The sequence below is a fragment of the Nanorana parkeri genome, unplaced genomic scaffold (genome assembly GCF_000935625.1).
Source record: "Nanorana parkeri isolate BGI_ZX_2015 unplaced genomic scaffold, ASM93562v1 scaffold3464, whole genome shotgun sequence".
NCBI classification, from domain to species: Eukaryota; Metazoa; Chordata; class Amphibia; order Anura; family Dicroglossidae; genus Nanorana; species Nanorana parkeri.
This window is the reverse complement of record NW_017309732.1, coordinates 1-14,986: the sequence shown is the minus strand read 5'-3', so window position 1 is coordinate 14,986 and position 14,986 is coordinate 1. Positions and strand designations below refer to the sequence as shown.

At 46.3% G+C, this 14,986-nt stretch overlaps 1 protein-coding gene across 1 annotated transcript; it reads right to left on the bottom strand.

Annotated features, from left to right (window-relative positions):
• Positions 1-6,050: 6,050 nt before the first annotated feature.
• Positions 6,051-14,506, bottom strand: LOC108803173 (oocyte zinc finger protein XlCOF22-like; the record flags this gene model as incomplete). The annotated part of the gene is made up of 5 exons (XM_018575011.1): positions 6,051-7,102; positions 7,443-7,581; positions 8,710-8,871; positions 11,300-11,423; positions 14,325-14,506. Coding segments are annotated over 5 exons (1,659 nt in total), but the record flags the coding sequence as incomplete, so codon positions are not given.
• Between the last annotated feature and the right edge of the window lie 480 nt (positions 14,507-14,986).

Sequence of the window (14,986 nt, the reverse complement as noted above, 5' to 3'; positions counted from 1 at the left end):
GGTTTGGTAAGGATCCTCTTTCCTCATCGTGTTCTTGTTCAGGTAACCCAACAGTGGTATGTCCGCGTAGGTGGATGACACAGTGAAAACTACTTGAAGCCCAAATGGAAGTTGGTCATCCCCACTATTCTTTGGACAACCACCTTCAGTTTGGTAGGGGTCCTCTTCCCTCGTCATGTTCTTGTTCATGTAACCCAACAGTGGTATGTCCATGTAGGTGGATGACATAGAGTGAAACCTACCTGAAGCCCAAATGGAAGTTGGTCATCCCCACCATTCTTTGGACAACCACCTTTTGTTTGGTAGGGGCCCTCTTCCCTCGTCATGTTCTTGTTCATGTAACCCAACAGTGGTATGTCAATGTAGGTGGATGACATAGAGTGAAACCTACATGAAGCCCAAATGAAAGTTAATCATCTCCACTGTTCTTTGGCCAACCACCCTTTGCTAAGGGTCCTCTTCCCTCATCGTGTTCTTGTTCATGTAACCCAAAAGTGGTATGTCCGTGTAGGTGGATGACACGAGTGAAAACTACTTGAAGCCCAAATGGAAGTTGGTCACCCCCACTGTTTTATGGCTACCCACCCCCTCTTAAAATCCCCATTCACCCTTGGTTTGGTATGGGTCCTCTTCCCTCGTGTTCTTGTTCAAGGAACCCCAAAGTGGTATCTCCATGTTTGTGGATGACCACAGAGTGAAAACTACTTGAAGCCCAAATGAGTTGGTCATCCCCACTGTTCTTTGGCCACCCGCCCCCCTCTTGGAAGTCCCCACCCACCCACTCACCAGACACATATACATACAGTAGCAGTATGTCGTGCAGAGGGCCCGGAGAATTCCTTGGTGGGGTTTGTAAATCACAAACCAGATTCCTATATTACACCTTCTGGAACCTCTAGGTCCACCCCAGGAATACATCTCTTCCTGATGGGCCATTTAGCTTCAGCTGAGACACAAAGATGGGGCTCCATAGCCTGAGGGAGCGGATAGGTGGAGGATTGTGGCAGGTGACAAGTCTGTAACTGACGAGCAGTAGGCCAGTTAGGACTGTATTTGTGTGTAGATGGTGCCCAGGACATGGTTAGGCTTGCGATTTGGAGTTTTGGCTGTTTTTTGGAGCACTGCTACTGGACTGGTCCCTGCTCACCCAGGGAGCTCTAGACCTGCTACCTGGTCCCAGCTCACAATACCTTTGGTCTTAAGATCTCCAGACCCTGTCCTATAATAGGTCCTCTTCCTGATCTGGTGGGCAGGTTCTGAGTGCTACAGGGAACAGTGCACACATAATGTTGTAGCATTCTCCTGTGGGTCCAGGACGGGCAGGTCTTTGCCACCCCAGGCTAACAGTTATTGGGTTCAATGATGCTGGGCGTCATTGGCCACCAAGACCTGCACATGAAATAAAGAGCTACATCGGGATCCCTTGGGGCAGAGTCTTTGTTAGAGCAGCTGAAAAAGGCTTCATCGGTGGGCACTCCTCTGTGGTGTGTCACAAACTGAGATTTCTTTAGGAATGATTGATTGGACTCTGAGCACGAGAAGATCTCACCGGTGTGAGACGTTTGGTGCAAAACAAGGTCGTGTTTTATCTTGAAAGACTGCTCACACTCCGAGAATGAAAAAGGCTGCTCACCCCGTGAATTTTTTTGGGTGAATCTGGAACACCTAGTGCCTAGCTGGTTGGTAGAAATGTCCATACTGGCCCACATTTTGTTGACCACCATTGATGTTGCTCTAAGTTTCCTCTCATGTGCTAATTCCTTAGGGTGGTTGATGGGTTCCTCCAGCTATTGTTGAGGTCCACCATTCAGATAGCAGCAACCCTCTGTCTGTCTTCCTCGGGAACACCAGATTCTTCTGGGTGCCTTGTTGGTAGAAATTTCCATATTGCCCCACTTTTGGTTGACCACCATTACTGTTGGTCTAAGTTTTCTCCCACGTGCTAATTCCTTAGGGTGGTTGATGGGTTCCTCCAGTTATTGTTGAGGTCCACCATTCAGATAGCAGAAACCCTCTGTCTGCCTTGTTTGGGAACACCAGATTCTTCTGGGCGCCTTGCTGGTTGGTAAAAATGTGCATATTGCCCCAATTTTTTTGATTAGGCTTTTTTAGGCATCGATTCGTTGGGATATTTGTCCAGTAAGAGTTCAACATTTATTGGATCTCCCAGTGGCTGTTGTCCGCCCCTCAGATGGACCGCTTTTGGACCTCTCACACGTCTATGAATTATATTATTCGTGTGTCCGCCCCTCAGATGGACCTCTTTTGGACCTCCCTCATGTCTATGAATGACATTATTCGTGTGTTGCCCAAAATTTTTTTTGCTTACCATAATTTTTTTTTCTTGATGTTAATTGAGGGACATAGGCCGCGCTCCTCTGTGTTATTGGCCCTAATGTACTGCTTGGTCATGAAACTGAGGCAGGTCGGTCTGGGGTGGTGTTATAGTGGGCATTTTTTTTTTCCTCTTGCCAGTGTCTACCTTCTGTTGGCAGCTGCAGATAATCCACTTGTCTGAAAAATTACAATATCTCTGTGTCCCTCAATGGACTCTAAAGATTTTTCAGCAAGTACAAACATTATTTTCTTCTGGATGGTCTTATGTGAGGTCCTCCTCGTTCCGTTTTGCAATGTGGAGAAGATACTACAAGGTGATCTTCTTAGGAAGGTGATTTAGGGTCCTAATGTCTCAACACCAGCGCTAATATCCTTCATGGCTGAGTGGGTCCATTCAGAAGAGGGCGCAAAACAAAAAGGAGACCCCACTGTAAGAACTCTACCCTCCTGCGAAAGGACATTGGGCTCTTCCATTTCCACCACGGCTCCTCACTCTTATCTTTTAGAAATTCGATTCAAGAAATTTAAAGAATGTTGTAAGAATCCGAACAGCGCACTCCACTAGATCATTTGGTTCTTCTTGGGCTTTTTGGCATCAGGCATTGGTTCCTCAGATTTGTAAGGCCACCACCGGGTCTTCTGTGCACATTAGTGTCACCAGGTAGACTTTTAGGCCTCAGCTGATGCCACCTTCCATCATAAGGTTCTTCAAGCGTCCCCCCTTGTTTTTTTTTGTGTGTCTTTTAGCTTGCGTTTACTGTGTTGGCGACCCCTCAAATGGACGGCTTTTGGACATCCCAACTTGACCCTTATCCTTTTCTTGGAGTACATTAAGGACAAAGGTCCCTCCCCTCGTTTCTTATGATTCACTCATACAACACCGAGGCATGATGGGAGTGGGGAGGTTATATTGGACTGTCCTACAGCTGGTTCCTGCCAGTGTCCAATCTCCTGACGCCAGCAGCATAACCCAATGTATCTTAACAGCCCTTAATGTACTTCATTATAGAGTAGGTCACAAATCTGATTTTTACAGGCGTGTCCTCTTTAGAATACCCTTTAAAAAAAAATATTTATTTGGCAATTCCTGTATAACAGACAAAGCAGATTTGATACAAGTAAATATGAGCATATGTAATGTCACCAGAGTTATGGAATTAGAACCTTGGCGAGAAGTCACAGTGGTGGTTTCCTTATGGTGGTACTGCCGGGTGCGGTAGACCTTTAGGTTAAGTTTATGAAGGAGGGTAGATAAGGGAGGGGGGGTTTAGGAGGAGATGGAAATGTTGGGTTAGAGTTTGGCCAGTTGGGGAGCGTGGGGGAACCCTCATGTTGGAGTACACGGAAGACAACATTTTAAGCCCCTATGGTGACGAGGAGCATATCAAGGCGTGGTTATGGAAGCTCCTTTATTATTTTATTTTAGCTTCTCCTCCCTCTACTCCCGCATGTTTCACCTAGGTGAGAATGACGTAACCTGTACCTTGAACTCACCGCAGACTACTGGGATATGAATATATGATCCTTCAGCCTAGTCCACAGCACTGGACCGACACACATGCGCTCCCAGAGTTCTTTGCAAGGAATTTTATTATTTACACATTTTTGATACTAGAGCACTGGGAGTGCATGCCATCCTACGCATCATTTAATCCTCAGGAGGCCACCGCAGCAAACCAGGAAGGAAATGGCCCGATAGTCCTTTGTATTTATTGAAAATGGTGGAAATGCAGAAGCCAGGCACCTGAATTTTTACAGAATGCAAGAAAGCTTTACACTGTATGTGTAGTTAGGTAAGTTTTAAATTGCCATTTTATAGCTTTTGTACCTTTTTAATTTACAATATTTGGGTGAAGTTCCTTTTAACGTCAGGATCTTGCCCACGTTTCACCTTTAGCCCCCTCTGCCCATGAACAATTAAAATGCTTTTAAGTTATAACAAACAATTTCTTACTTTTTTGATTAAGGAATGATTTTCTTGCGTGTGATGTCATCAGCTGTGTCCAGGCAGTGCGGGCAGGATCTAAGCGGGAGGTGCATGTCACATCTGCCATGTTTCTGAGGAGGAATCATAAACTACAGTTGCCCGGGAATCCACGCTGGGCATGCTCATGGGCATGGCTTAGAACTTTTTCCTGGCTGTGGGCATTGTTTTCACTGGTTGTGGGGGCTCGACCGGGAGCTGTGGGGGCTCGACCGGGAGCTGTGGGGGCTCGACCGAGAGCGGTGTAATTGTGCCCGCCCACAGAAAGAAGCAGTTATATCACGTCATGGCTCTCCTTTGGAAAACTATAGATAGGAGGAAATTAAACTGGAAGCCATTTCTCCTGATGGAAAAAACAGCGGCAGCTGTTGGCACAAACCGGAAGGAAATGGCCAGATAGTCCTTTGTATTTATTGAAAATGGTGGAACTGCAGCAGTCAGGCACCTGAATTTTTACAGAATGCAAGAAAACTTTACACTGTACGTGATGATAGGTGTCACGTACCGTGGTGCGGGCCCGAAGTGATAAGGAGGACCTCCCTTGCGGTTCCGTCTGTGGAACCCTGAAGTGTAACAGGGGGCACAGGCAAGAGCAGCACGGGCGCCGGTATGAAATCCTGGGTGCCGCTGAGCGGAATCAAGCACTGTGGGAAACAAGGTAAGTTAGGTTAACAACCAAGGAGGCAATACTAGTAGCCAGCAGGATCCAGCGAGTGGTCAGAGACAAGCCAAGATCAGAAGCCAGAGAGGGGGAGTATAGCCCAAATCAGAATCCAGAGAATAGTCAAGGACAAGCCGGGGTCAGAAGCCAGGTAAATACTAAGAGCAAGAGCAGGATCCAGAGAATAGTCAGGTACAAGCCAGGGGTCAAATATAATGCAGAACACAGCAGGGAACAGAACAGACCTGAAGCACACAGGCTGAAGAGCACTCAGCAATGACTGGGAGTGCTGTGCCTCCTTTTATAGCCCTAGTGACATCACTGGGCGGCGTCCTGACGCACAGGGGCGTGTCCCACCAGCCCGTCGCGTCACAGGTGGGCGTGCCCTGCCGGGCCTCCTCGTCATAGGTGGGCGTGCCCCGCCGGGCCGCCTCGTCACTGGTGGGCGTGCCCCGCCGGGCCGCCTCGTCACTGGTGGGCGTGCCCCGCCGGGCCGCCTTGTCACCGGGTGCCGTGTCCCTGCATCAGACGGCCCAGCCAGGACCGGACCGCGGCTCGAGTCCCGACAATAGGTATCTTTAAAAATTGCCATTTTATAGCTTTTTTACCGTTTAATATACAATATTAGGATGAAGTTCCTTTTAAGTCCAGGATCATGCCCACCTTTAACCTTTTAGCCCCCTCTGCCCATGGACAACAAAAATGCCTTAGACGTTTTCACTGGCTATGGGCATTATTTTCACCGGATGTGGGGGCTCGACCGGGAGCTATGTAATTGTGCCCGCCCACAGAAAGAATCATTGATATCACATGTCATGCATCTCCTTTGGGAAACTACAGATAGGAGGAAACAAAACTGGAGGAAACAAAACTGGGAGCCATTTTTCCTAATGGAGAAAACAGCAGCAGCACAAACCGGAAGGAAGAAGAAACAGGTGGAATAAGAAACCTAATTTGGGGAACAGAAACTGTATAAAACTGGATGTGCGCACAAGAATCTACCTTCCTTAGAAGATCACATTCCTCCTGGCTGAAGTTTAGCTTTAAATGTAAAAACCATTTCCCACATTATGAACACAGATGTTCACCAGTGTGAATTCTTTGATGTGTATGAAGATTTGTTTTTTGAGTAAAGCTTTTTTTACAATACGAACATGAATAAGGACGTTCGCCCGTGTGAATTCTGTGGTGCGTGAGGAGGTGTGCTTTCTGAGCGAAACTTTTCCCGCACTCTGAACACGAGAATGGACATTCCCCCTTGTGCGTTCTCTGGTGTCTTATAAGTGCTTTTTTTGCTGCAAAACTTTTCCCGCAATCCGAACAAGAAAAAGGACGTTCACCCGTGTGACTTCTCTGGTGCGTAAGAAGGTAGGCTTTCTCAGTGAAACTTTTCCCACACTCCGGACACGAAAAGGGGCGCTCGCCCGTATGTCTTCTCTGGTGTAACAGAAGGCGTCTTTTGAATATGAACGATTTCCCACACTCCGAACATGAAAAAGGTCGTTCACCTGTGTGGATTTTCTGGTGTGTCAGAAGGCTTCCTTTTTGTGCGAAACGTTTCCCGCACTCTAAACATGAAAAAGGACGCTCACCCGTGTGAATTCTCTGGTGTCTAATAAGGTCTCCTTTCAGATTGAAAGATTTCCTGCACTCTGAACATGAATTGGGGTTCTCACCCGTGTGACTTTTCTGGTGTGTAAGAAGTTCACTTTTCTCACTGAAAGATTTCCCGCACTCTAAACATGAAAACGTCACCCTGGTGTGAGATCTGAGATGTATAAGAAGTTCTGGGTTTGTTCTGAAAGATTTCCCGCACCCCAAACATGACAATGAACTCTCTCCTGTGTGATCTCCTTCATGACTTGAGGAAGATTCCTCGGGATTAGATGGATCTGTTGATTTCTCCGCACTCTGAGATCTCAGATGTGTATCTGGAGTCCTACCATGGGATGTATCAGAAGATTCCTCAACATTAGATGTTGGTCTATTCGAAAGATTAAGTATATGTCGAGGAACGGGATTCACTCCCGTAGAATGCTTTGAGATTTCATTGTCTTCTGAATTACCAACTGGAGCTAAAATATGATGGCCCCTCGGGATATTCCGGACATGGCGCCCATCTGTTATGAAACAAATTATAGAGAGTTATAAAGTATTCTTCAAATTTTGCAGTCAGGAGTCATGTCATTGGTCTCATACTGGTGTGTAGACAAGCTGTGTTCAGTATCTCCTCCTCATTTGTTGGGGACATGACGTTATATTGAGGAATGGAGATGGACCTTCATATGGTGTCCAGTATCTCCTCCTCATTTGTTGGTCACATGACATTATATTGAGGAATGGAGATGGACCTTTATATGGTGTACAGTATCTCCTCCTCATTTGTTGGTCACATGACGTTATATTGAGGAATGGAGATGGACCTTCATATATATTCTGTATTCAAAGTTTATTACTTGCCTGAGGAGGGATGTTGAGAAGATTCCCGCTTTTTAGTTTTCACAATCATCCTAATCACTTCCATGGACTGTTGATCACTTAGAACAAATGTATCTTGTTCCTCCTTAACTTCAACTTTCATATAGTTCAGTTCTTCACACTAAACCCCAAAAATAATTAACAATAACATCTGTAAAAATTAAGCATTAATAACAAGAAATTATATGGAAAAACATCATTTTATAGAGCCTATGATCACTTTTTAATTGTAAATTGTCAATTCCGTCTACCTGATCCTGGTGGGGGACGGTGTGATCTTCCTGGGTGGAATCCCGGGAATACAGAGGGCGGGGACATCTCTCTGGTGGGTTCCTCTTACTGGATCCATCTGTAGGAAACACACACACTGACTGAATACATTGTTTCTATGTGTGTATCAGATGATGGGGGATGTAGGCGGAGCCTCCGTACTGCTCTCTCCTCTTACCCGGTGATGTGAGGGGCGGCTCATTCTCCATCACCACGTCCTTGTAGAGATCCCGGTGTCCTTCTAGATACTCCCACTCCTCCATGGAGAAATAGACAGAGACATCCTGACACCTTATAGGAACCTGACACACACAATGATACAGTCACCACCCAGACACACCCCTTGTCTGTTCCTGGATCATGTCCCAGAATTCCCGGCACCGCTCACCTCTCCTATCAGCAGCTCCATCATCTTCTTGGTAGCTTCTAGAATTTTGTGCTCATTGTTTTCTTCAAGAGTCAGGAAAGGAGGCGAAGGCACGGTGACGGGGCTTTGTCTTTCTTTTAGTCTTGTGCGTAAGTGGGGACTTTCCTTTTTTCTATTGTCCTCAACAGATGTCTTCATAACTACTACACACTCCTGTGTTATACAATCATAAATATAATTATACTGGGGTCATTCTTGTCCTTCATATCAAACCTGAGATAAAAGTGATGTCATGTGACCTCCCTCCCAAAATCCTCCTCACCTCTCCAGTCAGCAGGTAGATGATCTGTAGGGTGAAGTCTAGTAGCCTGTCATTGAGACAAACTGTATTTGTTTCCATTGGTCTGTAACAGAGACGCGGCTGATCCTCCATAACGACGTCCTTGTAGAGATCCCGGTGTCCTTCTAGATACTCCCACTCCTCCATGGAGAGATAGACAGAGACATCCTGACACCTTATAGGAACCTGACACACACAATGATACAGTCACCACCCAGACACATCCCTCGTCTGTTCCTGGATCATGTCCCAGAATTCCCGGCACCACTCACCTCTCCTGTCAGCAGCTCCATTATCTTCTTGATGACTTCCAGAGTCTTGTTTTCCTTTGTGGTCAGGCGGTGAGGTGGAGGTTCTGTGATGGGTGATGTCCTGTGAAGACATCTGTTGGGTGTCAAAGTCTCACCAGATATTTTCTTCACTACTCTATAATCCTGAGTAAAGAGAGAAAGAAACAGTTATCACTACAAATACTATGTCATGTGACCTTCCAGAATCCTCCTCACCTCTCCCGTCAGCAGGTTGATGATCTCCAGGGTGAGGTCTAATATGGCTTCTGTCATGTGACTTTGTTCTTCATACATCCTTCTTCAGAAGGTCATGTCATCTATACAGGACATTCTGCTCTATAGAGAGAAAATAAACTGAAGATTATCTGGACTGGACTTGGAGTGAATGATGTCTACACAACGTTCCTCCATAGTTCTGGCATCTCAGACTGCTTCCTATACTATATTACCTGGATGAACATCATCACTTCCATAACTTAAACAAAGCAAGAGCTTTATTTCTTTATGGTCTTGGTATGGTTTGGGTTTCTTCTGCTGCCTGGATTAGAACTTGTACTGTACATTCCTCTCCATATCCTCCTCCAGAGAAGACCTGGTGACCATTACAGAGGAGAGCCAACAACCCCGAGACAGCTTCATGGAAGATGGATAAATGGCTCTATATTTAGGATGTATCCGGTCTATAAATGGCGGCTCTGGATGGACAGTTGGATAAATGGCTCTATATTTAGGATGTATCCGGTCTATAAATGGCGGCTCTGGATGGACAGTTGGATAAATGGCTCTATATTTAGGATGTATCTGGTCTATAAATGGCGGCTCTGGATGGACAGTTGGATAAATGGCTCTATATGTATGTCGATCTGTGCTATTAAATGGCGGCTCTGGATGGACAGTTGGATAAATGGTTCTATATTTAGGATGTATCCGGTCTATAAATGGCGGCTCTGGATGGACAGTTGGATAAATGGTTCTATATTTAGGATGAATCCAGTCTATAAATGGCGGCTCTGGATGGACAGTTGGATAAATGGTTCTATATTTAGGATGTATCCGGTCTATAAATGGCGGCTCTGGATGGACAGTTGGATAAATGGCTCTATATTTAGGATGTATCCGGTCTATAAATGGCGGCTCTGGATGGACAGTTGGATAAATGGCTCTATATTTAGGATGTATCCGGTCTATAAATGGCGGCTCTGGATGGACAGTTAGATAAATGGTTCTATATTTAGGATGTATCCGGTCTATAAATGGCGGCTCTGGATGGACAGTTGGATAAATGGCTCTATATTTAGGATGTATCCGGTCTATAAATGGCGGCTCTGGATGGACAGTTAGATAAATGGCTCTATATTTAGGATGTATCTGGTCTATAAATGGTGGCTCTGGATGGACAGTTGGATAAATGGCTCTATATGTATGTCGATCTGTGCTATATACTATGACAGACCTCAGTGATTTTGGAGAAAGTCAATGGACATGACGGGGGAGGGGGGTTACTAGATGTACATATAAAATAATATCTTAATACCTCCTCTGCAGCCGGTTCCTGCGATGTCTTCTCTCTACTTCCTCCAACTCACCTCTCAGCTTTTCACTCTTGCATCACTTCTTGTTTATACACCTACATCACTTCCTGCATGTACCTTACATCAGTTCCTGTTTTTCCTCTACATCACTTCCTGTAGGAGTCTTCCACGTGAGATCACCACCTTGTGTTAAATATAAATACTGCAGTCTCCGTTACGTTTCATCGTTGTGCTCGCTGCCTTGTGGTCTATTCCTCTGTTACGTTACCTCCATGACTACACACAGATTATACCTCACATCTAATCCAGACAAATAAAGAAATATAATGAAAAACAACAATGTGATATTTTTTTATATTAATAAAAGTGAAACTAAATAAGAATTTAGAAAACAAACTAAAACTTGAAATACCACCTAGTGGGCTCATTTTACAAAGCTTCAATACAACTATAAGGAGTTTTATTTTAGTCATGTGACTTTCATTTTCTGATCTCATTGAACTCCAATTAAAATGATAATCGGTTTTTAAATGGTGAATAAAGATCCATATCCTGGTGCGTTTTAGGTTTTTGGGTTGATCCAATTGTAATGATATATAGGTGTCATCTAGGGTGACCCTGTCCGTTGGGTCTCCTTTCAGGTACGTGATACTAGGATTTTGGAGCAATTGTCCCATTTTCCGCAGTCATTGCCTCCAGCGGGGGGATTTCTCTCCCCATTGTTCGAGGTTAGCTATTGTCAAACAAGTACACTTAGACATGCTGTATGGTGTACCACTTACTAAACTCCCCATCCATTGGTATCTCTTTCTATCGTACATTACCCAATGGGAAGGAGACTTCAGTGTACACCGGATGCTATAGACAGGATCATGTTCTTCACTCAGAAGACCTCTGTTACCACAAAATACCCATCATTATAAATGTATCTTATTATGGATACTAATAACATAACTTTCCATTCATTTATTGTTTTTTCCTGACACCACTCTGCAAGAAGTTCCACTGTTGTAATCTGGAGCCCAGTAGCTCTGCCTTACTCTTAGGCAGTTCCAAATCCCTGACCAGGCCGCTCTGTGAAATGAGATGTGGCTCAGGAGGAACATACGGTGGGCTACTGTTTGGGTTCCGCTGACATCGACGCCCCCCCGGAACAGCTGCATCCTGAAATAAAATGAAAAACAACAATGTGATAGTTTTCAAATTTAAACTAAATAATACAAAACAAACTATATGTTTACGCCGCCCCAGGAAAACAATAATTAAAATACCACCTAGGAGACTCCATTTTACAAAGCTTACAAGGAGTTTTATTTTAGTCCCGTGACTGTCATTTGGTCAAGCGAAACAAACGACAAACGCACTCAACAATTTGTCACCGGTTATACGGCGCGGTGCAGACGAAATGGGCTTTGAACAGTAGAACAGTAGAAAGGCATCATGGCACACTCACAAACCAGCATGTAAAACAACTTGTCTCACCACTAAGGACAATGACAGAGGTTTGGATACACGTCTTCTGCAGAGGATGTGAAAGCCGCACTGCCGCGCCAAGGCACCTCTTATAGTGCGGTCCTAACTCTAAACTATGAGAGTCTCCATCTTGGAGCACATGGGGGCAGAAGATATCAAATTGGGTGCAGGTTTGTCAGGAGGACGCCCCACCTCCTTAACTATCTCCGGGCCGGCCTTAGTAAAAAAACGGGCGGCCCGGAGCTCTCTCGATCTGAGCGGGCGTCTCTAGACGTCCGCTCAGACACGCCCCCTTGCGAGCGGGAAACGGCCCTCTGCACCAAATCGGTCAAGCAAAACAAACGACAAACGCACTCAACAATTTGTTACCAGTTATATGGCGCGGTGCAGACGAAATGGGCTTTGAACAGTAAAGCAGCAGAAAGGCGTCATGGCACACTCACAAACCAGCCTTTCTGCTGTTTTACTGTCATTTGGTCAAGGCACAGGCAGACGTCGCCATTGAAGCACATCCCTATAAAAGCATAACTTCAGCGCACTTTTAAAACGGCGCTTTGAAAGAAGGCTCTGAATAGATAGTGGCAAAATGTACTCCTCTCAATGACTACAAGTTACCTCTCTTCTATACCCTGCTGTGCCCCTCCCACTCTGCCTCATCTCCCTCTTCCGTCAGCATGCTGTCTCTTCCACTCCTTCTCACAGTAGTGTCCTCCATCTTTAAACTCTCACTCCTTCACCCCTCTTCTCCCCTCCCCCGCATATTCATATCACCCTCACTCCTGCCCTCTCCCTATTACTGCACTTATCAACTTCTGCTTATCATAAACCCACATGCTGGCATAGCCTCCAGAATTTTAGAGCAGATGCACTGCTGAAAATGTAGCTATCATCTTACTTCTCTCACACTTTTGCTTCTCTTGCTCTCCGGGGACATTTCCCCTAATCCTGGTCCCCCGCAATCTAGGTCTATTCAGCACACCACACACCCCTCTTCCTCTGGCAGCAGCTGCAATCCAAGTAATCTCATTCCTATATCTCCGCTCTCAAGATCCAGTCCCCCCTTTTCATGTGGCCTCTGGAATGCTCGCTCAGTCTGTAACAAGCTCACCTCCATCCATGACCTCTTTTATCTCCTACTCCTTTAACCTATTTGCTGTTACTGAAACCTGGCTTCAGGATTCTGACTCTGCCCTTTCCCATGGTGGCCTCCACTGGACTCCCTCCCCCAGATCCAATCTGGGGGAGGCACACTCTCTCATCTGCCCCCCAATATTCCAACCGCCACCCATAGGAACCTTCGCCACCTTAACCCCTCTGCAACAGACCACCTTTATGACAAATTCAAAACCCTTTTCTGCCCTGACCTTGCCACTTCTCTCTACAATAATACCCCCGGCCCCCCCCCCCCCGCAATCTAGGTCTATTCAGCACACCACGCACCCCTCTTCCTCTGGCAGCAGCCGCAATCCAAGTAATCTCGTTCCTATATCTCCGCTCTCAAGATCCAGTCCCCCCCTTTTCATGTGGCCTCTGGAATGCTCGGCTCAATCTGTCAAAAACTGAGTTTATAATTTTGACTCCTCTCCGTGTTCCCTCCCCCAACTTCCCCATCACAATCAGCAACACTACGATCAACCCTTCCCATCAAGCCAGCGTACTCGGTGTAATCCTTGCCTCTGAGCTCTCCTTTCAGCCCCACATCCAATCACTATCCAAATCTTGCCGACCTAACCTCCTGTAACATTTTCAAAAATACGCCCCTTTTTAACAAACGAAACCACAAAGCTTCTAATTCACTCACTTGTAATCTCTCACCTTGACTACTGTAACTCCCTCCTTGTTGCCCTACCACTAAGCAGGCTCCTCCCCCATTCAGTCTATCATGAATGCTGCTGCCAGACTCATCCACCTTACCAACTGTTCAGTGTCTGCCGCCCCTCTCTGCCAATCCCTGCACTGGCTCCCATCCCCCACCCTCTCTGCCAATCCCTGCACTGGCTCCCATCCCCCTCTCTGCCAATCCCTCCACTGGCTCCCAATTGCCCAACGAATGAAATTCAAAATACTGACAACAACATACAAAGCCATCTATAACTCCGCCCCCAACCTACACCACTGACCTCATCTCAAAATATCATCCAAACTGTCCTCTCCGCTCCTCTCAAGACCTCCTGCTCTCTAGCTCTCGAATTAGCTTCTCCCACGCTCGCCTCCAGGTCTTCTCCAGAGTGTCCCCCATCCTCTGGAACCACCTTTTAGACCCCATTCACACCTAGCGACATACCTTTTGCAGCGGATCCGCACGGCCGGGATAGCGCGACTTTCGGGGCGACGTTCCAGCGACGATCCAGCGACGGTAGCGCGACCTTCCCCGTCGGGCTCCATAGAAAAAAAGCAAAATCGCGCAAAATCCGCAGAAAAAAGGGTCCGGTAGAAGCGACCGCGACGAGCGACGCGCGACATGGAGTTAAGACAGCTCCATTGAATAACATAGGCCGGCGACTTCTCGCGATATCGCGGCGGAAATCGCGCGACAATTCGCTATATGTGAACGGGGCCTTAGGCAATCCTTAAAAACCCATCCCCCCGAACCTTTGCTGCCCCGTGCCTCCGCTGCCACCTCGTGCCTTCTCTGCCTGGGCCCGTTCCTCCTCATCCGTGCTCCGTTTTGCCTTTACCCCGCCCCATTTTGCCTCCGCCCCCTCCTCCCCCGTGCCTCTGCTGCTGCCCTGTTCCTCCACTGCATCTAGGCGGCGGGAGCCACACTCAGCTTGCTATTGGATATTTTAAAATGCACTAGCCCAATAGCAAGCTGGCTATTGCACCCGCCCACTTCTTGCTGTCAATCAGCAGAGGAGGACCCGATGGAGAACTTTCTTCTTCAGGTGCCTCCTCTGCTGATTGACAGCAGGCAGTGGGTGGTTTGCGATAGCCATCCTGCTATTGAAATATCCAATAGCAGGCTTGCCATTGCTTCCAGCAATAAAGTAAAAAAATTTTATAAAAGGGAAATAAACTAAAATTTAAAATAGAAACAAAATTTTGGGGTGTTATTTTAAATCCGTTTGGTTCATTTATTACATTGGCTTAGAGTTTTATCATTCACATTATTTTAAATCCATGAAACATATTCAAATGTTTAAAATATTGGGAAAAAAGTAATTTTCAGTTTCGGCCTGAGGGAGGTGCGTTGCGCCGCCATTTTATTGCAACGGATCCCAAATGCACCTCCCGTCCGCAGTGTGATCGCCCGC